This window comes from Sus scrofa, chromosome X (genome assembly GCF_000003025.6).
Source record: "Sus scrofa isolate TJ Tabasco breed Duroc chromosome X, Sscrofa11.1, whole genome shotgun sequence".
In the NCBI taxonomy this organism is placed as follows: Eukaryota; Metazoa; Chordata; class Mammalia; order Artiodactyla; family Suidae; genus Sus; species Sus scrofa.
In genome coordinates, this window is record NC_010461.5 from 28,793,223 (window position 1) to 28,817,392 (window position 24,170).

The 24,170-nt window shown below is 34.0% G+C and overlaps 1 protein-coding gene across 14 annotated transcripts in view; it reads right to left on the reverse strand.

The window, feature by feature from the left end:
* DMD (dystrophin) overlaps positions 1-24,170 on the reverse strand; it is a 2,622,506-nt gene that overhangs the window by 1,765,000 nt on the left and 833,336 nt on the right. For all 14 annotated transcript variants that reach the window (XM_021079543.1, XM_021079551.1, XM_021079550.1 and 11 more), the window contains 3 exon segments: positions 23,687-23,779; positions 21,604-21,681; positions 675-767 (listed from right to left, as the gene is read on the reverse strand). In XM_021079543.1, the coding sequence (XP_020935202.1) occupies positions 675-767; positions 21,604-21,681; positions 23,687-23,779 (264 nt within the window).

Genomic DNA, 24,170 nt, shown 5'->3' on the forward strand with positions numbered 1-24,170 from the left:
TTTAAGTTCATATTGGTCTGACTAAAAAAAAAATATATATATATATATATATATATATATGTACTCTTCATTAAACCAAATGATTTGTCATCTGTTTTGCAGAAGTCCAATAAATACAGGTATTCAGAGGACCCTGTGCTGAGGTGGTTCAGAAAAAAATGCAATTTCCAAATCATGTTATGAAGCGTTTGTGTGTATAACATATATACAGATCATCATATCCCAATAATCTTTTATGGCATTAGTTTACACTGAGAATATACATAAGATTCATGGTCTTATTCATTTGATAGTGATTAACAGGAAAAAATACCTATCTTCTTACAAAACGTGAGTTACAGAAGACATATATTTGAGAAAAATATTTTATTAACCTATTTATAAGATTTGTTCTTTTGCCTCATCCATACCCAGTGGAAAAAAATTTAGAAAAGTATTCCTGCAAATGTGCTAGAACCTGTCCTATAATCTGCTGATACTTCACACTGTAGATGACAAATGTTGTTACAATTTAAAAGGCAACACTATGGAAATGAGCTTTGTATTATTAGAGATAGACATGTTAGTTTTGCAGGTCAAGGGTAAAAATGAAAGGAAGGACCAGCAATATATTACCTCCCTCCCCCCCAAAACAAACAGACAAACAAATAAAAAAAATTCACCAGGATTCTTACCTGCCAGTGGAGGATTATATTCCAAATCAAACCAAGAGTCAGTTTATGATTTCCATCTACTATGTCAGTGCTTCCGATATTCACTAAATCAACCTGTTAGAGATAAAGAGGAAACACTTGAAGGAAAGAAACACAATGTCTATTTGGAAAGAAAACAAAATGCAAGGCAATTTCATTTAGCTATTTTCGGAGCCTAAGCATCATTACAACTTTTTAAAAATAATCTAAAACTGAAACAAACTGCATTTGTAACTGTACTTTCTGTAACAAACAAGTGCCCCCAAACACACTTACAAAGAGACAGGAAATAAATGTACTTTTAGTATATAAATAAATTACTGCAGATTAAAGAGTCCAATCAGAGTATCTCCAAATAAAATATACAACAATGATAACTCATAAAGGAAGTCTAAATTAAGAAGTACTTTCTAATACATAATTGAAACTCAAAAAAGAAATTTCATCAATCCTTTTATCTAGCTCAGAGGAGTGCTATTATAATTAGAGGTGACTGCATTTGACTAAAATGTCCTTGCTTTATAAATATATATTAGAACTCTACTAAGCAATGGTGCTAATGGCCAGCTCTCTTTTCTCTATCTAGCACTGGGTTTGGTAATTAAAATCTGGCAGGATTTTATTTTTTCAAGACAAATCTCCGTCCTTCACGCTCTTAAAAATTTTTAGGTGTAGTCAGGTTACACATAAATATCAGGCAAATGAGCACATGAAAGAATATTCAACATTACTAGCCATTAGGGAAATGCACATTATAACCATAAAGAGGTAGCATTACGCAGTTGTTATAATGGCAAAAATAAAAAAATAGTGACAATATCAAATACTGATGAGAATATGGAGAAACTGAGTCACTCATGCTTTGCTGGCAGAAATGTATATAGTACAGATATTCTGGAAAACATTTTGGCAGTTTCTTACAAAATTGAACATACTGCTTACCACACAATCCAGTAATTGGGCTCTTAGGCATTTATTCCAAAGCAGTGAAAAATTATGTTTCTACAAACCCCTATATTTAGTGTTTATACTAGCTTTATTTATAACAGCCACGAATTAGAAACAACCTAGATGCCATTTAAGGGTGAATGGTTAAACATATTGGTACATCCATTCCATGGACTACCATTCTGATGGGCGATATACAAATATACGTACACATGTGATAATGTTGTAAGGGACTAAAAATAGGTACATATATATACACATGCATAAATACAAGTAAAACTGCGGAAATATAAATTCTACTGGTGGATTATATCAATGTTGACGCCCATGGTAATATACTATAATGTTAATGTATGTTACCTTTGGGGTAGAACTCAGTTTAGGGTACACATGATAACTCTGTATTATTGTATATAACTACATGTGAATCTATGATGAGCTCAAAATAAAAGGGTTAACAAGAAAAAAAAAGAGCATCCAGGGATACTTTAGAAAGAGAAGCTATCATAATAAATCAAATTGGCGGCTTCAGATTAAGGTCTATACAAAGGTATTACTGAGGTATGCAATAGATTAGATGTGAGGATGGCACCACATGGACATTACAGAGAAGTCAGCCTGAAGTAAACGGACAGTATGTAAATGGGCACTTAAGTAAGCTCTATTGAGGAATGGATGAGCAGAAGTCCTAAAAGCTGGTTAACATGAAAGACCTTGACTATCTTGGGTAGGAAAGCCAAGTTAATACTGTCATTGTAACACATTACATGTCTACTTATTTCTAAAATGCAGAGGTATCTCATTGGACAACTGAATTTTAGTAGTATCCCATGCAAAGTTTTCCTAATTCAGTGTCGAAGCTTGGCACTGAAGCTTCGATATTTCAAAGTATTGGGCATTCTCATAAATTTTTTTCCTACACACGTAAACAATAATTTGCCATGATACTTTCATTTTACTTTTACAAAGTAGAATACAACAAGTTTGTGGAATTTAGATCCAAGAGAAATCAATTAACTCATGAAGAAGAAAGTATGATCATAATTTCATTTGTAGATTCCTCATGCAACAGTAGAGGAGATGAGCTTCTCCATGTGAAAAAGCTGCTATAAACTGATGAACTGACATATTGATTCATTCATTTAACAAATACATTTTTTTGGCTGTGCCCATGGCATATGAAAGTTCCCAGGCCACAGATCAAACCTGAGCCACAGCAGCAACCCCTGGCACTTCAATGACAATGCTGGATCCTTAACTTGCTGCACCATAAGAAAACTCTTCAACAGATACATTTTGGCTATATGCCAAGCACTGATGTACTTATGAAAGGGAAAAACTGTCCTGCTTTCTGGAACTTAATTATAGTGACAGTGATAATCAGACCATATTTTTGGAAGGTTTAATTATTTAAATGAACAATATATGATTTTTAGGAAATAGATATACTTGGGGAATCACTGCTGGTAGTTAAGCTTAGAATTGTCATAGGGATCATTCTGGGGAGACTTAGAGCAAGCAGCAGGTACTGAGACACCAGCAGCCCCTATCTACTCTCATAAGCTTGTTATTTGTGTGAGTAGGAAGATGGTTTCCTCCATTTCTTTATCCTCATAAAAATCCCTTTAAGATCCATTCTCCATTATGTCAGGCACTGTTCTCAGGCCTTATAAAGAAGACCAAAGTAGAACCTCTAATGTCAAAAAGCTCACAAGTCAATGGCAGGCCATTGGCTAAAATTAGGCAGGATCTAAAAATTCCACTTTTAGGTTTATATCCAAAAGAATTGAAAGCAAGGACTCAAACAGATAATTATACACCAATATAATTATTCACAATAGCCAAAAGGTAGAAATGATCCAAATGTCCACTGATAGATGAATGGACAAACAAGACATGGTGTGTTTATACTTACAATGGGATTTTTTAAACATTAAAAAGGAAGTTCTGATATATGTTACAACATCAATGAACCTTGAAAACATTATGCTAAGTGAAATTAGCCAGCCATAAAAATGTAAAATATTATATTTTTTCACTTATAGGAGATACCTAGAAGAGTCAAATTTATAAAGAACATAGATGAAGTTCCCTTGTGGTAGAGTGGATAAAGAATCTGGTGTTGTCACTGCTGTGGCATGGGTTCAATCCCTGGCACAGGAACTTCTACCTGCCACAGGCACATGCAAAAAAAAGTAGACTAGAGGTTACCAGGGACTAAGGGAGAGGGGATTATGGAGGATTTTCAAATGGATAAGAGGCTTGGTTTGGGATGATGACAATGTCCTGGATATGGATAGTGGTGATGACCGCATACTGATGTGAATGTACTTAATGCTTCTGAATTGTACAGTTTAAAATGGTTAAAATGGTAACCTATGTTATGCATATTTTGCCACAATAAAAAAATAGTAAAAAGAAGCCATGGGAACATTTGTGTATACATGCATGTGTACACGTGTGTACCTACACATGCGCGCATACACACACACGTGTGCCGTAGACAATATCTAAAGGAATATGCATGGATATCTTCCAATAAAATCTATTTATAGCCACTGGAAAAAAATTAGGTAGACCATGGTGTCTCTTGGAGGCCCAGTAGAGAAAAAGACATTATTGTTAATGACAGTGTAAGCAAAACAAAAAGAGATAGTCACTGTTGACTGAATCTATAAAGAAGGGATATAAAGACCAGAACAAAGAAAGGGGCAGGTGGGGAAGGCTTGCCAAGAAGAGTGCATGTGGCTAAGGATATGTTAAGCAATCTAGGGGAGGATTATGAAGAGTTTTTTTTTTTTTTTTGAAAAAAATCAGGGAATGCAAGGAACTGATGAGTAGGGATAAGTTAGGGCACTATGAGGTAGAAAAATAAAAATACCAGAAAAGTTGAACAGATCTTGGCTAATTCTTACAGGCACTGAGAAAAACATAGGAAAGACTGATTACAAATGTCTCAAACTAATACAAAGAAGCTTACATTTTTGTCAGGGACAACAAATCTTCATACATCTTTAATTACAACTTTACAAGAGATGCAATGATAACCATTTGGCCATTTATTTTGTCAACCTTCCATAAAAAATAAGAGCATAATATTAAATTTTAGTTTTATAGAGAAATTCTGTAGACAGTTACAAAAACACAATCTAATTTACGTAACTTTCTGTTGATTTGTAATTATATTTTGTTAGTTACTTTTTTATTGTCAGTGTTACTCACTATACCGTCAAAACTAACAGGTCAGTTTTGTTGGTGTTCCTTGACATGGGCACAATGAGTAAATAGCATAGGTTTTTTTTTTTGTTTGTTTGTTTTCTTAGGGCCGCACCCATGGTATATAGAAATTCCCAGGCTAGGGGTTGTATCAGAGCTACAGGTGAGGCCTACACCACAGACACAGTAATGCAGGAATGGAGCCACCTCTGTGACCTATGCCACAGCTTGTAGCAATGCCAGGTCTTTAACCAACTGAGTGAGGCCAGGGATTGAACCCACATCCTCATGCATACTAGATGGGTTCCTAACTCACTGAGCCATAATGGGACCTCCTAGCATGGCTTCTAAGTGGTGTTTCAGTCATATATTCTCTTTTGTATGTACCACAGAGGGTAAGCCTTATCACACTGCAATTAATACCAATCATTCCTTTCTAAAGACCCATACTTGATCAAGTCACATTGTCATAAGTAGTTTGTCATGCTGTAGTTGGACTGTAGAGAAACACAATTATCCACATTTTTGTACTGTTTTGTACTGTTGTATTGTTTTCTAGCTGTGTATGTACGTATGTGTGTGTAGGTGCACATGTATAGAATCTCATTTTTGTTACTAGAAATATTGTATTTCTTTATACATAAGACTACATATATTCCTTTACACAAATGCATGAGTGATATCTTATGCATGCCTTTCTCCTATTTTCCTTGGGACTAGGTTTCTTTTCCATTTTGCTTGTCCCACTTTCTTTTTTTTTTTTTTTTTTGTCTTTTTGTCTTTTTGCCATTTCTTGGGCTGCTCCCGTGGCATATGGAGGTTCCCAGGCTAGGGGTCTAATCAGAGCTGTAGCTACCAGCCTACACCAGAGCCACAGCAATGCGGGATCCGAGCCACATCTGCGATCTACACCACAGCTCACGGCAATGCCGGATCCTTAACCTACTGAGCAAGGCCAGGGATCGAACCTGCAACCTCAAGGTTCCTAGTCGGATTTGTTAACCACTGCGCCACGACGGGAACTCCTTTTTTTATTTTTATTTTTTTTTTTTTTGTGACCTTCTTTCTAACTTCTTTCTTAATCCAATGTAAAAAAAAATTTTGTGTATTTTTCTCCCTATTCACATGATCATTGTATGCGTGAGTGCACATGTGTGATATCATATAGACACAACTTTAGTAGGTTGTATGGTCTATAGAAAATGGCATATTATTCAGAATATATTAAATATTGCTTTTACCAAACAGTAATCCCTTTCATCTGTTCATTTTGATGGCTACATAATGTTTCATTGTTTGAATGTATCATGGAGTATTTAGCCAGTCTCCTGTTAGTGGATATTCACTTCTTTTCTAGGGCTGTAATAATTTTTTTGTTTAGATTTATCATTTTATACAATCCTGGAAAGGACATCTTGTATATATATCCTCACATACTGATGCTTTTATTGTTCTACTAGCTATTCCCAGGAATATGTGTACTAGATATATATACATATATATATATAATATATATTTATTAGTAGGTATTTATATAAAAGTTTTAACATTTACTATTTTAACCATCATTGTATTGTTATTTATTCTTTAAGGATCAGGTTAAATTCACAGGTGAAGAGTCTTGGTCTATTATTCAATAGTAGAGCTCTAGTAACATATCAATGTTTTCTGAAGTAATTAGCCTAGTTTAATTTTCTGTTATTAAGTCAATTTTAGTAATTTGCTTTGTATTAAGAAACATCCATGACTTGGATTTTTCAAAATTAATATCACAGAAATGCTTTTGGATTTTTCTGTATCTGTGGTTACACATCCTTTTTCATTACTAATCTTTGTTTTTCATTCTCTTATTTTCTTCTCCTATGATTAGAAGATGTTTATCTGTTTTGTTTACCTATTCAAAAAGTCAATCTAGCCAGATTTCTATTCTGAATTCACTTTTCACTGTTGTTTTTGTCCTTATAGTCTTTCAAGCTGTATACTTATTTCCTTTATTTCTATCTGTAAAAAAATTAAGGTCATAAAGTTATTTCTGAATATAGCTTTCACTCTACCAACATCATTATCACAGTAAAAGTACAAGATAGTTACTAGTTCACATACATTTTACCAAGAGTGAAACACAGTATCAAAGATAATTGAAGATTCCACAAAGTCAGATATAAAAACAGGTCTGGACGTGGGAGATAATTCATTAATTAAATCTAGAGAATTTTTCATTAAGTGCTTTAATCTCTTTCCTAGTTAGTAAATATTGCATACCACCATGTAGACAAGGACTATTATTGGAACTATAAGAAATAATTAATAATCGCTAAGACTCTAGAAGGGGAGGGGTATTTTGTAATGCTGAAACATATTGTTTTGGTCTTTATATCACTATTAAATGCCTCGTATTGACAGTCTAGTCCATTTTCACTCTAAATTCTCATAGGCTTGGGGTTGTTAATAATGCCCCATTTCTCACCATGTAGCTATGAGTGATAATTTTTAAAAAATCATTACTAGCTCTTCTCAAATAATCATCACCAGGCTACACAATTGCTTCTCTCTTTTCTTCTACATATTTTTTTCCTAATATATGCTCTGGAATTATATATTCCACGGATTATCACTTTTTTTTTTTTTTTTTGCTTTTTAGGGTTGCACCCGTGGCATATGGAAGTTCCCAGGCTAGGGAGTTGAATCCAAGCTGTAGCCACTGGCCTACACAACAGCCACAGCAATGCGGGATCCGAGTCACATCTGCAACCTACACAATAGCCACAGCAACGAAGGATCTGAGCCACATCTGTGACCTACACCACAGCTCACAGCAACACTGGATCCTTAACCCACTGAAGGAGGCCAGGGATCAAACCCACATCCTCATGGATCCTAGTCGCATTTGTTAACTGCTGAGCCATAAAGGGAACTCCAAGGATTATCAATCCAATTTCTAAATAACTATGAAAAGGGAAAATAAAAATTAAAATATGAAATAAGTACGTTAAATGAATAATTCCATCTAGTAAGCAAAACAAAAAACATTTATATGATGATATGCTAGTAAATGGATTCAGTGTATCTGTGTATGTGTATATGTGTATAACAGTATTGTGACAAGCATTAGCAGGAAATACTATCTAGAGGTCACTAAAGATGCCTAAAGTTATATTTCCCTGTTTTGCAGAATGAAAGCATCTGATACAAAATGAATAGGTGTGAAAGTTTATATTGTGTGTGAAAATTAAACAGAATGCATTGAATTTTTGTAGTAATAGGTTCACTTCCACATGAAGATTGGCTTTAGGCGTTTCTGCAAACAGGCCTAAGACTTTAGGCAGAAAGTAACATTAGATTTTGGCTCAGTTTGGCAGTGTTATTGTGGAAGATGCTTTATTCAAATGTAATTGTGGAGAATAGAAAATTCTCACTATTTGCTTTGATGTAATGGAACCTTATTGTAGGTCCAGCAGAATATTTAAATGTGAACTCCTAGGAAAACATCCCTTGAGTCAGGATGAGCAAGGCTGTTTAAAAAAAAAAGAAATACACCTAGGAAAGCTAAGGAATTGGCTTTGAGAATAGTCTATTGTTATCCATTTCAGAGGTGTGAGAACATGAACAGAAGGGAATTTCTTTTTTGTCCCCACACTAGCACTTAGACTAAAATATCTGATTTTTGTGTAAAATTTTATATTTAATAATTCTATGATTAATATATATTTCAGAAAGCATTGTTACTTCCTGGTGTTCAACCTCCTAAACGACTTTGCTAAGCATTGGGCGTAAGGAGCAATTCTCTTCCATTGCTTATTCATGAGAATATGTTTTTTTTCTTAATCCCAGGATTTGTTTTATCCTCAGCTTCTTCAAGGCATGATGCAATCTAGCATGGTCAATAATATTTTCTACAGGCTAAACTTAGATATCCCATGGTGGTTAGAGTGAAAGGATTTATATACATAGTATTGATATATTTAAGATTTAAGAATATTTAGGAAAACCATAAGATTTAAAGCAAACCTGAAATGTGATGGCTTAGTGAAAGGAGATTACTGATCTGGACAAGTTTATATTATTTTTAATTAGCTTGACAGAAAGAAGAATAGCAGGATGAGTTCATCGAACTTAAAGCAGTACATGCTGACTTTAGAATGAGGAATATTTGGACCTCCCCCCCAAACAAATTGCAATAACCAGGTCAAAAAATGAAAATGGAACTTCTTAGGACAGAACAGAAGGTAAAAGTAAGAAAAAGGATAAATAAAATTAAGTGAATGATATTCCTCTGATAGATCTGACAAAGTTCTAAGGAATAAATCTCTTACAAAATTTTCCATGCTTTTTAAATTTTTGGTGGTAGCAGGGAGATGGACAAACTCTTCCAGTTTTAGTTGTAAATAATTCAAGCACTTGCATTTCTAGCTTGGATGTCATTGAAAGTTATATCTCATTCAATAAAGGAACCATCATATCTCCAGTAAATAAAATCTGCTGCTTCCTTAATGTCTGCCACTTCTTGCCTTTGTAGACAACCACTGAGAAGGAAATTTCATAGCCACAGGCATTAATGAAAACATGTATCATTCAGCCAAGTGACATTAGGTTAGAGCCAGGAGGTTCCTCACATATGTTTCAAAGCATGTGCTTCTTCCAGATCACTTTAGATTTCAAGATTTAACCTAAGGAGGAGTCATTTTTGCTCCTTTAATATGCAGGATACAATCTGAGCATATAGTTTAATTAGGTATGATATAAAGGATAAGAGTAAACCATCTTTGTACTTATCAGACTTGGTATGTGAGTTTAAATAACCAAAAAGTACTTCAAATTAAATCTTATAAAATAACTTCCTATAGAATTATAAGATTATGAAAGGAACCATGAAATATCATATTTAAAAGTTTGGGTGGATTTTCTTAACCAGAATCTTAAATAATAACTATTGTTTAGGGGAAAACTATGCTTTGGTATTTATCATATAAATATCTCTCCTGATACTTAGACCTGATGCATAAATTTCTACCTTCGATATATTTAGTTCTTTTAGATCCATACATTTCTTTCTTATAAACTGTTTATAACTGAGAAGCTCCTTCCAACACTCTAGACAAATAGGATTTGCTTTTTAAATATGTTAAGTACCTTTTACAAAACATCTGCCACCATTAGTCAAGCTAAAGAGACTTCTCCATATTCAAGAGAAATTCCTCAAGTATTTATATAATCCTTCAAAATATAGTGCATTTAAAAGATCAAAAATGCAGTGAAAGCAAAGGAGTTTCACTGCCCTGCAGCATGTGCTTTTATACTTACACTGTGTTTAATACTTATATAAAATTTTAAGAGTTATGGGCATAAATCATACCTATTTTTTCATTGAAAGATGCATTTATTGAATATTTTATTATTAAATGATGAATAGTTCAATATACATAACATAAAGGGTGGGCTGCATTGGCCATTTTGGTCTTGGATCTCCAATGGCAGGTTTTTTTTCTTCCCTCTCATATCTCCACATTCCAAAGGTTACTTTTTATTTTAAACAAATATAGAAATCTGCATTGGAAAATACCTTTCAAAAGCACATTTTGACCTAGAATACATCTTAAGACTTAGTTCTGGGAACTCACTATAAAGATATCATCCCTAACTTCAGACATATCTATCTATTTGTCCATTTGTTAAATATTTTTCAACAGCCACCGCATGCCACATATTAAGTATTGAGGACAGAGATAAACTAAAAAAAAACTGTTTATCAAATTGCTTAAGGACTAGTGAAATTAGTTAAAATTTTTATTTTGGATGTGAGTATGATAATCATATATCACAGGGTAATTCTTTTTTTTTTTTTTTTCAGGGCCTTATCTGTGGCACATGGAAATTCTTGGGCTAGGGGTTGAATCAGAGCTGTAGCTGCCTGCCTACACCACATTCACAGCAACACAGGGTCAGAGCCATGTCTGTGACCTACACTACAGCTCACAGCAACTCCAGATCCTTAATCCACTGAGCGAGGCCAAGGATCAAACCTGCATCCTTATGAATACTATGTTGGGTTCTTAACCTACTGAGCCACAACGGGAACTCCCTGACAAGGTAATTCTTAAAGGAACTGTGTTTTTGTTTGTTTATATACTGCCTCTTTGACACTAAAGATTTGAAGCAGTTCGTTTAAAATATGTCATAATTTTAAGAAAATTAAAACATTAAAGTGGTGAAAGAAAATTAAAGCAAACATAGCAAAATTAAAATTTCAATGAAGGTAATCTTATTGAACATAAGATGTACAACTAAACTTTTTGGCAAAGTAGTTCTTATAGCTAAGCTAAGCAAGATTTCCTAGATGAAATATTATACACTAGAAGGCAACATTTCAAATGATGTTCTCTATAAAACTGTCCTCAAAAATTATTTCACAATATAGAGTAAAAGATTTATATACTTTCAATAAGATATTATTTAACTTGAACTTTTATAAATACTATGTACCTTATACGTGGCTATATAGAATGCCACTTTAGCAACAAGGACCCCATGTAGTAGCCACAGCTTTCCCATTGTGAGCCACGTATACTGATTTTAAGAAAAAAAAAAAAAAAAACTTGGCACTAACAACAGCAAAAACGTTTTAAGATACATGACTAAAATTCATGACAATGAGAAAAATTTTAATTACAACATACTTTGTAGCCACATTACTATTATCCCAAAACATCTCCACGTGTACAAATCATAGTGAATGATTGCCTCAATTTTAAGTTGAATATTATTTCCCCTTGATGCAAGAAATGCATAGGGGGCAAGGGAGGGTAAAACATTCACCTTATGAAATCATTTTCAGGGATAACTAGCTTCATTTTAAGAGGAATAATTTCACATTGCATCAGAATATGAATTTAAAGATTATAAGACATGCTTGAGTATATTTTTATGTTCCATAGAAGAATATCTTGAGATAAGTACAACTATTTTTATTGGTACATTTCACAGATGACAAAGAGGATCCAAAGTTATGAAATTGTTTGACAAAGATCCTATAGTTAGTGAGTGACAGAGTTAAATGGATATACTTTTTTCTGGATCCTGGAATGAGTATATATAAGGTGTAGACATATTACAGGCCTATTTCATGGACTGAAAATTTAACACAAGAAATAATACTTGCCTAACATAAATTAAAAATTTGAAATGTATATCTGAACACTACTAGGTTTTATGAGTGATAAATGGAAGCAGTTTTTACTCAAAGATATTATGTTCTGACATACTCCAAAAAATATATTTATGGCTATTTAAGTTTTCGAATACTTAAAGGATACATAAAATACTAGTTTTAAAGAACACCTTAGAATCCTCTTTATCTAAGATCATATGCCAATAAGAGTCAACACTGTATCATTTTTCAGATCAGTGACATTGACGACCATCCAATCTAATTCAGTGACAATTTTCAATGATGTGATTAATTGAATATTTGAACATAGCTGCAATTTGAATTTTCACCCGAGGCTTTTTAAGTACTCTCTTTGGATTTGTAGTTTAATAATGTACAACAACTATCTTATTTTCATTGTGCTATCTCACATTGTATATTTGAAGACACTTGGTAAAATGTTTCCACTTTGTCATAGACAATTGATGAGAGTAGTGTACTGGACATAATTATGAGATCTACAACTGTATCAGCTAATATTAAATCATATTAAATCAGTAAAATCCTTCTCTATTCCCAGGATGTAATCCAACATATATTTTTTGTCAGATTCTTTAAAATAATGATGGAGTGCAATCCATGACTTCAGAAAGGCATTGGGGTTCATAAAGTATACACATGGAAATCTTGGTATGGAAGAAGAGGGAAAGCAAACTGGGATCAACCAATGAATGGAAGAGAGTTATCAGTGCATCTGGAGAACAGTTTAAAACACCACAGGTAGTTAAATCTCCCCACCAGATTTTTTTTTTTTTTTTTTTTTTTTTGCTTTTTTGCTTTCTAGGGCTGCAGTCGAGGCATATGGAAGTTCGTATCTACAGCTGCCAGCTTATGCCACAGCCATAGCAACGTAGGATCCTCCACTTACTGAGTGAGGCCAGAGAGCGAAACTGCATCCTCATGGATACTAGTTGGATTAATTTCCACTGCACCACAATGGGAACTCCCTTATTTTTTTTATTTTTTATTTTTATTTATTTATTTTTCTACCAGATTTTTAATGGCTAAATTTTTTACCAGTGAAAAAATCAATCATTATTCAACTTTACATAAAATGATTAAACATGCAAATTTGTATTAGCAGAAAATCATTGGTTGGAATTTAATTATATCGAGGGGAAAAAAATCTATCAATAAACAAGCTTAAATGACTCATTAAATATTTCTTTTCATCTGAGAGTGGATTGAGTTAAAAAAAAGGAATTCAGAATGTCTGGTAAAGGAGACTGCCCACAAATAAGAGTGGAAAAAGATAAAGGGATGAGAGAATGGCAGTATGAGAGATGTTTCTATATTATCTGAAATTTGCGCTATCTACCTTCAACAAGTCACAGATAAATGGAAGCTATGGATACATTTTTATGTTGAGCTGGTGTGTAGACAAGCATAACCACTCGGTAGAGTCATTCCCTCTTTCACAGGATTTTGTTCTTTCTTTTGTTTGCTTTTTAAAACCACAGCCAACTTTATTACAAAAGAGCTTTTCTCTCAGCAAATATTGTGATAAAGGAATCACAGCACTTACAGGTACTTCCTTTTCAATAAGTGGTTTTCAAAAATAAATTATTGATAGGAAAGATAACTTCATGCTAAAACAGCCACCAGAGAGAATGTAAATCAGAACATAAATGTGGTGTCTGAGCTGTACAAAGCAAATCTGTGAGTGTCATTTAAGTGAGAAGAGAAAGAAGTCAAGACAGAGAAAAGAAAGGAAACTGAAGCACAGGGTCAAATTGAGTTGCTAGTTTAGAACTAGGGACCATTCTAAAAGTAGTCATTTAGGACAGAGGAATAGGCCAAATTGGAGAAGGCTCTAGGAAAGGAGGAAGAAGACAAAATGAACTTGACCTAAGAAGATCTTGAAACTACCACAAGTATCTTTTCAAAAGGAAATTTCTGGAGTTCCCACTGTGGCACCATGGGTTAAGGAGCAGTTCTGTGGCAGCTGTGGTGTAGGCCACAGCCTATGAACTTCCCTATGCTGTGGGTGCAGCCACCCTCCCCCGCCACTGCAAACAAAGAAAGTTTCTAATACCCCTTTAACAACAAATGGATTAATTTTTTTCAGGTGATTTTCAAAATTAGGTTTGTCAATAGATTTGTAGAATTGGGAGGCCCCCCCCCTCAAGCTGTTATCAATTTCTTAAAAGTTGAATCAACTTACTACTGGTTCAGTTGGTCTCAGAAGTCTTTGCAAAAGTTTTGTTTAGTTGTGTTATATGATTTCTTAAGTTCCTTTGGTTAGTGATTAAGGTACTCTATATCCCATTATGTTAATTCTTGCAGTTTATGATTTTAAATAGAGTATAATCCACTTAATTGTTTTTTTTAATAATCAATATATAGTTCTGCATAGATTCCACTTCTGGTTTCTTTATCTCTTGTACTTATTTTTAAAATTTTCTGTGTTAAAATTATATACGTTTGCTTTATTTTCCTCTGTTTTTATGATTGAATTTATGAGATTAGTCTATTTTATTATTTTATTGAAAAGAACTAAGCTCTTAAATTTATTCAGTGTTTCTTTTTCATAATTCATTTATGTCTTCATTTATCTTTTACTACCTACTTTCCTTAGAGGATTTTTTTTCTTTTTGTAACATATACGGTTGAAAACTTAATTTTTTTTTTCCTTTTGTTTTGCCATTTTCTTAGGCCGCTCTCACGGCATATGGAGGTTCCCATGCTAGGGGTCTAATGAGAGCTGTAGCCACCGGCCTATGCCAGAGCCACAGCAACACCAGATCCAAGCCGCGTCTGCGACCTACATCACAGCTCACGGCAACGCCGGATCCTTAACCCACTGAGCAAGGCCAGGGACAGAACCCGCAACCTCATGGTTCCTAGTCGGATTCATCAACCACTGCGCCACGACAGGAACTCCCCAATTTTTTTTTTTTTTTTTTTTTTTAATGAAGATAAAGGCCAAGACAAAAATTGAACTTCTGGGTAGAAAGAACCGGGGACATTTCTCATGGGTTTTCTCAGGGAATGCTTTTTCCTACACAAACGTTAATTTGTACTCTTGGTTTCTTACACATTTTAAATTAATCAAATTGAATTTTTAAAAGTATTGTTAATTTCTAGTGTTATATTATTATTAACTATTCGGCACTTTAAAAGTTCTCCTTTTTATACGTTTAATGACATTTTTACTGCATCCTGATATATTATCTGTTTTTTATTTGTATGTATGCCAGAAATTTTTTTTATATATTTATCTTCTCCTATGCCTATAGTACATTTTGTAGTAGGCAAGAAGTTAAAGGTAACTCTTAGTCTGTCTTTCTTTTCTGACCCTGTTGTTCCCTGGAAGCATGGGAAAGAGCATGATTTCAGCTGGTTCCCAAACTAGCCAGAAACCACTTTTACACCCTGTCAGCGAATGGGGAGGTGGTATAGCTTCAAAAGTGAATGGCAGAGTTCCCATCGTGGCTCGGTAGAAATGAATCTGACTAGTATCCATGAGGACGCAGGTTCGCTCCCTGGCCCTGCTTAGTGGGTTAAGGATCCAGCATTGCCATGAGCTGTGGTATAGGTCACAAATGTGGCTCGGATCCTGCATTGCTGTGGCTGTGGATATGGCTTAGGCTAGCAGCGGCAGCTCCGATTCAACCCCTAGCCAGGAACATCCATATACAGCGGGTGCAGATCTAAAAAGCCAAAAAAAAAAAAAAAAAAAAAAAAAGTGAATGTCTTCCGGTACACTCAGCAAGGTTGCACCCTATCCAACATTAGGGCTCTCAATGTAGAGCTTCCCAAAGCTTCTGATAGGAAAAAATAAATAAATAGAGCTATCTATAGTGCTGGGTTTTCTCTGCTTGCTCTCCCTCCCACATTCTTCACATCTTTGAGATGATCCACCTAGTCTGAGATGACTCCATCATCCAGAATCTCTTACCCTCTGGCTTCTGGTTGAGTTCAACCAATGAGTACTACTGACATAATATTAGAGGATTGGATAGAGAAACTAAGGTATCAATCTTCTCCCAACTCCTCCAGCAGGCCATGATTTGAGAGTAACTGTATTCTTTATTTTTATTTTTATTTTATTTTATTCTTTTATTTATTTTTATTTTATTTTATTTTATTTATTTTTATTTTATTTTATTTTATTCTTTAAATGCCTATGGTTGAGCTTGTTGTCCGGTGAACCCACTCACAAGATTAAAGCTTTCATTGGTTTAATAAGGTAACAGTTCTCTTTTTGTCTTTGGGTTTAGGGACAGAAAAGGCTATGACCTCAGGCTAGTCACTGAGGTGCTTCACCATTCATTGTTGGTATATATTTCTTTTTTTACAGTCTTTTCAGCTTTATCTTTGCATAAGCTTCTTGATTCATTCTAAGACTTGCAATGATACATGTGGCTTCATGAGATGACTTTAGTCCATTGAATGATCCACACTATATCAGTGGATTATTTAATGGGCTAAAAACAAAAGAATTTTTCCCTGCCTATAAAAGGCACAGCATAGGTCTACTGATATCTGGACCATTCCTAATAATAACAAAGTTAGAATTTTCTGAATGTCTAAGAACTCAGATTTGGATTTGATTCATTTAAACGATAAACTACTGTTTTCCTTGTAAATCCAACTTTATGGAGAGAAGGCTTATACATAATTCACACATATTTTATAGAATCATCTATGTTTTGGCGTGTCAATAGGTAGAAAATAATTATTAAATCTACAGCCTGTTCATGCTATTTGAACTCTCAATTTTTTTCTTTAATGCTAAATGTATTATAATCTGACAATGGTAAATTAAAGGATCTGAATAAAAATATATTCTATCTTTATTCTTTATGGTTTTAGTAGTATTTCTATTATGCAGTAAGTTGTATTATGTTTTAATTATTGATTTTTAACTTTCTTGGATAAAAATGGTATTTCTAAATACTTATGAGTTTTTTTAATTAATATTCCTATATCTGACTTTTAAAATAACTTGTTTTATTACCCATTTAATTTAGAATAGTCCTTTTATTTTTAGTCATTGTCACCTCATTTACAACTAAATTCAAACCCTTACCATGGCTCCCCATGCTCTCCCCTTTCCAGCCCCACCCTGCCACCTCTCTGATTCCCTTCTTTACTACATTTTTTTCCTCCACACAGTCTTCTCCATCAACTGAGTCCTATTTCCAAATGCTTTTTTATCTCAAGGTCTTTTTATCCCCCTGCCTGGACCATTTTCCTACAGATAATCCCATGGCTCTGTCTCTTGCTTCCTTCCAGTCTCTACCCATAAGACAACCTAACCAAATGTCTTCCCACACCTCCTATTCTGTTTATATCTTTTCTTCATTCACTTAGTTATCACTACATCCTATACATAGTTAATGTTCTCTGGTGCGTGACTTTAAAGTCCATGATATAAAGGATTGTGTTTGTTCTGATCACTGACTACAGTATTCCTATCATCCAGAATACAACATGACATATAGTACACAATAAATAATGCAATGAATGTAAATACACTAACATTTTTCTGTTCAAGGTATGATTACTCAAAATCTCCAATCAATGCCTCCTGTAATTCATTCTAATTTGAGAATTTGTGATTTTTAAAAGGAAATTTGAAATGATTCTATCTACTATTTTACTTAATATGCTGATTTATTTATAAGCCTTCTCCAGCCTCATGTATTCATCTGATATAGAACATACAAGCCCATTTTTAGGAAAAAAATTCTGCTCTTGAACATTCTTTTTGATTTAATTGTACATTTATTATTAATGGTAATAATCAGAGACTATAAGTATGTCTCTTGGAGTATTTTCGATTTTCTTTTGTACTTTCTTTCACTACAAAATAATGGAGGAGTAAAAAATGATAATACATTTACTTTTGAGCATTTCTATTCAGTGTCTTTTGGTTTGGGGCTAACTGGGGTAAAGGCTATTTCATTCTAAAGTTTTAGTTTACACTTGAGAATGTTTTATTCAAAGTTTTGTCCTTTAATACAGAGATCTCAGTTATAAGCCATTCCCCATTTGGGCCCTAGCTCAAATGTGATCTTTGTGGAAATGTGCTCTTGAAGGGTTCCTTATTTAATTTAACCCTCATTTGGGGGTCATTCCTTGTTAAAACAAGTGGAGATTGTCAAGATTTTCTATTTTCAGTATGAAATTGGCCTTCTGAGAAAAGATCCATAAACTACATGAATCACATTCTAATTTCGTGTATTCACTTATCATATTTTATTAAACAATTTCATGATAAAATACAGAGTCTATGGTCAGATTGATAAATACAGCCATAATTTGGAGTTTGAGAGGTTGTAAGATCAGGTTTACTTTTCCTTCATATATTCCTCATTTTAATTTTTTTTAATTTATAGTCTACATCCAGAAAACTATACTCAAGTATACAGCTTGATAAATTTCCTTAAAGCAAATGCACCTGTGTAAAAATTACCAGGTCAAAACATGGAATATCTTCAACGCCTCAAAAGTAGGCGTTGTATAGTAGGTATACTTTTGTGTCTCACTTCTTAAACATTCATACATATATCTGAGTCTTTTGCCAAACACTGTAATGTATTTCTGTTATGAGCCAAGGAATGAAATTGTTGGGTCATAGAAAATGTACATTTTCATCATAGTTATTATATAATGCCAAACTATTTTCAGCGATTGTCTGATTTGCATTTACACCAGTTAGTTGTGAGAGTTCAAGTTATTCTATACCCTCATCTACACTTGGCATTATGAATCTAATTTCAACCATTTTTGTCAGTTTGTATTGGTAGCTCATTGTAATTTTTTTTTTTTTTTTTGTCTTTATGCCATTTCTTGGGCCGCTCCTGCGGCATATGGAGGTTCCCAGGCTAGGGGTCGAATCGGAGCTATAGCCACCGGCCTATGTCAGAGCCACAGCAACGCAGGATCTGAGCCGCGTCGACAACCTACACCACAGCTCACAGCAACGGCGGATCCTTAACCCACTGAGCAAGGGCAGGGATCGAACCTGCAACCTCATGGTTCCTAGTCGGATTCGTCAACCACTGCACCACGAGGGGAACTCCCATTGTAATTTTAATATCCCCAATTGATAGTCTGGTTAAACACATTTTCATATTATTCTGGAACATCTGAAAAATCCTCTTTTATGAAGTCCTTGTTAAAGTTTGTTGTCCATTTTTTTCAATGGATTTTTTTTTTTTATTCAATGAAACCCAAAACTAAAAACATGAACTATAGAAGAAAAAATTAGAAGAAACCTGATAAAATCAATAGTGTAAAGGTGTCATTTCCTCCAAAAGTGATCTATAGACTTAATGTTCATTATATTCAAAAGAAGATTTATGTGGAAATTAAAAAGATGATTGTAAAATGAGCATAGAAATACAAATGGCCAAATAGCCAGAAAATATAAAACAAGAAAAAAGTGGGAGAACCCAGACCAGCAGACAAGATTATAAAACTACAGTATTCCATATGGTATGGTATCCATGCAGGCATAGACAAATAGGACAATGGAAATGAACTAAAGTCCAGAAGCAAACTACATGTGTATTGAAGAAAATTTATGACACACTTAGTACTGGAGATCAATGGGCAAACAACATTCTTTTAACAGTGTTGTCATTTAGATTCCAAGTGAAAATAGTAACCTAAATCTTAACCCGTTTCTCATATCACACACAATAATCAGTCATTTCCAGGTGAAATAATGATCTAAATTAAAATTGTAAAATAGCAAAACTTATAGGGGTAACAACAAAATGTAACAGCACAATGGCTTTCCACTGGCAAAAATTCCTTAAACAGGACACGAAATTATAAAGCGAAAGTTTATAAAAATGAGCTACATCAAAACAAAGAACCTCTCTTCATAAAAAGATGAAGTAAGTTAAAATTTTAATCCGCAAAGAAGGAAAATATATCTGCAATACATAAAGGACATATCTAGAACATAAGAACAACTCATAATTTTGATGAATTTTTTTTGAATCATGCCTTTGGTTTCACATCTAAGAAATATGAGGTTATTCTCAAAGTTACAGAGATTTTATTTTATGGTTTTTCTATTTTATTGCCAGGATTTCTTCTGGGCCTATATTGAGAATTGTGAAATTAATAGTTATAATGCATTCAGAAAACCCCATAAATTCATAATTTATAATCAGTTATGTGAAAAAAAAAACCTCTTATCAAAAAGGATCTATGGCTATCTTAATCCACTACTTTAGAAAAGATCCACCAGCCTATGTTTTAATGTGACCTTTTTTTGGTGGGAAAAGCTCAACTACTTCAAATAGATTGAGTCTAATAATTCTTTGAATTTTCTGTGGTTTTCTTTGCTCTTATATTTCATAATGGAATATAGGGAATTGATATTTAAAAAGACATTTTCTAGGTGCCTCATTAGTACAGTAGGTAGCATGTCAGTTTCATAAAAAGACATTTTCTTTGTGCAAGTGCTTAATATAATTAAAACCTTCTCTTAGTCTATATGACACTTATTTTTCAAAAGCTTCTATAGGACTAATAATAAGGCATATATTCCATAGACTATGTTATTCTGATGCAGAAAATTTGAAAATATAGAGTTAATCACTCCAGGAAAATAATAAAAAATATGTTTCTGTAAAATAATTTCTACGGGTTAAATACGACAATAGCCTTTCATAAAATTGACCAATTGCTGCACAGTTTTTACTTCTATTTCCAGAATGATGTCCTCTCCCTGCCAGATGAGCTGAGCAATATTTAGGGGAATATACGTCATTACTGATCTATCACTAATTATGGTTATTTCAAGAGTATGGGATCAATTATTTGAATTTATCCTTGAAAGAGAGACATAATGTAATTAGGAAGCTACTAAAAGTGCCTAGTAAATCTATTGGTTGATTAGAAAGATTATAGGAAGTTAATAAGGAGGGCTGCCTCCAATGTCAAGATAGAGGGGAGGAATCTCAAAATCACTCTGACGAGATAAGAACTCCTTTATTCTACATACTTGTTTAGGTACGATTGTTGATTTTTTCTGTTACCACACATGTATTTTCTTCTAGTTAAACTAAATCAAACATAGAACAGAAAACAAATTTGCAGCTCTTAGGCTGAGTTGAAATAGTGATTTCTCTGTGTAAGTTTCTTACTTGAATGTGTTATAAATGTTGGCTTAATTCAAACAAACTTAATCATCATCGTGTGTGAGCATACTTTATACCTAAAAAAGCTATAGCCAGTCAAGTAAAAGTCATTTGTTGCACGGAACACTGCTATAAAGAACTGAGTTTACCACAGCACTTAATCTGTCCTCCAAATATAACTGCACCACATAGAATCTGAAAAAAACATGAAGTGGCCAATCAGGTCTAGGTCACACCTTTCCCTGCCCCTGGTGCATTTACTTCCTGAATCACATTAGCCACAAGCAGATACACTTGAACTAGAATACGTGCTCTTAATAAGAATTGCTTTGATTTGTAAGAGAACTTGAAATGCTTTCTCTGTATTTGGGGCCAAAGCCCTCACTCAAACATTAAGCATGCTGTCTCATGGCATGTCCAGGGCTCCACTTACATTATTTTTCTGCAAGACCTGCAGTGCTTTGTTGACATTGTTCAGGGCATGAACTCTTGTGGATCCTTTTTCTTTTGGCTGAAAACAAAATGAAACAACACTGACTGCCCAGCAAGAAAAGGAAAATCTTCCAGAAAAGAAAGAATTTATACATTTCACTTTAAATGAACACAGGCCGTGAGGCATTAATATCACAAATTTAAGTACTTATGGTTAATTGTCCTTGTCATAGAAATTTCTTAGCATGAATCAACCACTCCTCATGAAAATGGAGAGTGAGGCAGGACAGACAGGTCCAGGCCCAAGAACCACCACCTCATGTATAGGCATTAGGCAGAAGCCAAAGCCACCTCCTTGTTTTGCACTTAATGAGGCCATGACACATGGAGGAGTGGCAACTAAGGCCGAAACTCCGTAGGTAGCATCTGAGCAAGAAACTCTCACCATGAAGACCATGGAGCATGCACAATAAAATGCACAGATTGCTGATGACTCTGAATGACCTTCCATGTGTGGCACTCAAATAGTAAGGGAAAATTTAAGGGAGAACTCTTAGAGTGCATGTACAGTGGCTTCAGGAGTTGGATGCACAGTACCAGAAGCTGATTCAACCTGGTGCAATCCAGGCCTCAACCCTCCTCTCAATAAATATTCCGCCCCTAATCAAAAGACCCCACCCATTCAAAGGGCTAAAAATAAGATTAAAAGGGGATCAAAAAACCCTGTGGCGCACCCCTCGCTCACTAGGAGGCCCACACTCTTCTCTGAGCATTTAACTTTGCTTCTCCGCTGAATAAACTGCTTCTTTGTTTTCTTGTTCCTCAGCTTCAGTGTGTATATGTGTGTTTATTTTTCCTTTGTGTTTTCTGTTCCTCACCCAAATTATTTTGGAGGAGTTAAACAAAAGTCTGGACTTTTGGTAAAAATTTTCCAGTATCAATAGCATTTTTTCTTCATCAAAGTAATTTTGGTTACCATCTCTCCTTCATTCATGCCCAGTTGTATGATCCTTAAGAAAAATCAGCATGGATAAGGATATTTGCTAGTAAGACTGATAAGTTAATTCCCACACTTTTTAGGAAAGTTTAAGAGAGATTTGAGCCTGGCAAAATTCTATAATGCCGAATAAGCTTAAATGAAATTATTAATATCAACAGCCTTGCCTTAGTCACTGAAGCTCAAAATCCCAATCATCTCTGGCTCTCTAACCTTCACCCTCAATCCCAAAATTCTTATCTTGTCCTGTAATTTGTGAACTAGTGTTTGCATAGTGGATTATAATATATGGATTAACTCATTCATTTGTGGATTTTTAGAATTTCTACCATTATGACTCCTGCTGTATTTACTCCTAAAATGAAACCCACTCTCCAAAAACAATTTTAACTGCACAATACAATATGTTAACTACAGGCACAATATTGTATAGCAGATTTCAGGAATTTATTCATCTTGCATGACTGAAATTTTATACCTGTTGAACAGCAACTCCCCATTTTTCCTATCTTATGTTTAGAGTTCTTAAATCCTAAGAATTCTCATCAAAAGGAAATTTTTTTTCCTATTTCTTTGATTTTGTATCTAGATGAGATGATGGATGTTCACTAAACTTATCGGGATAACCATTTCATGATATATGTAAGTCAACATCACCCTGCACACCTTAAACTTGTACAGTGCTGTATGTCAGTTGTATCTCAATAAAACTGGAAGAAAAAAAGACAAAGGACTAAATACATCAATAAAATTAAATTTAAAAGGTCATTATGTATAAAATCCTTATAAAAAGACATTCAAGAACAAAGATACCAAATAATAAGAGAGAATATCTATTAAATAATATAAATCATGGTACTGAAAATTTCATCTTTTTGTTTGGGATATGACAGAAAACGCCAAAATAAAAATAATATTGCAAGATTGTTTCATGCAGGAATAGGTCTTCTATTGCTACTTAAATTAGAAATTAGTAAATTTGATGGATTTTACTATATCTCATTAAAAACTATAATGAGTTTGTTTCTGGTCTGAAATCCTTGTGAGGTAAATATGAAATTTCTTATAAACACTGTAAGTCACATACCAGTTTTTGCCCTGTCAGGCCTTCAAGAAGGTCTAGGAGGCGTCTCCCATCCTGCAGGTCATTGAAGAGGTTTTCTATGTGCTGCTTCCCAAACTGAAATAAGAAATATACTGAATTAAATAAAGCATGTTTCCAGTGATCCATTTCTGTGATTATGGCTTTTAAAATTTAAAGCTATATTGAAGAATATTGAATGTGTCTAATTCTTGATCTACCAAAGGTGATGAATGGAAAGAAAACTTCCAAGTAAAAAACAAAAAACAATAAATCTCCTTTAAGTCAAATCTACTTAAATATTTCTCTCAATAACAAGAGTTAGAGATCTATAACCTAATGGATCTAAATTAACTCAATTTGTTGAATGCTAGCTTTATGAGGGAGAGAAAAATATTTAAATTATCAGGCAGTTGGGCAGTTCTACACAAAGAAACAAAGACCACAAATAATTTGCCCTAGGTGGGTACATAAGATTTAACCACTTTGT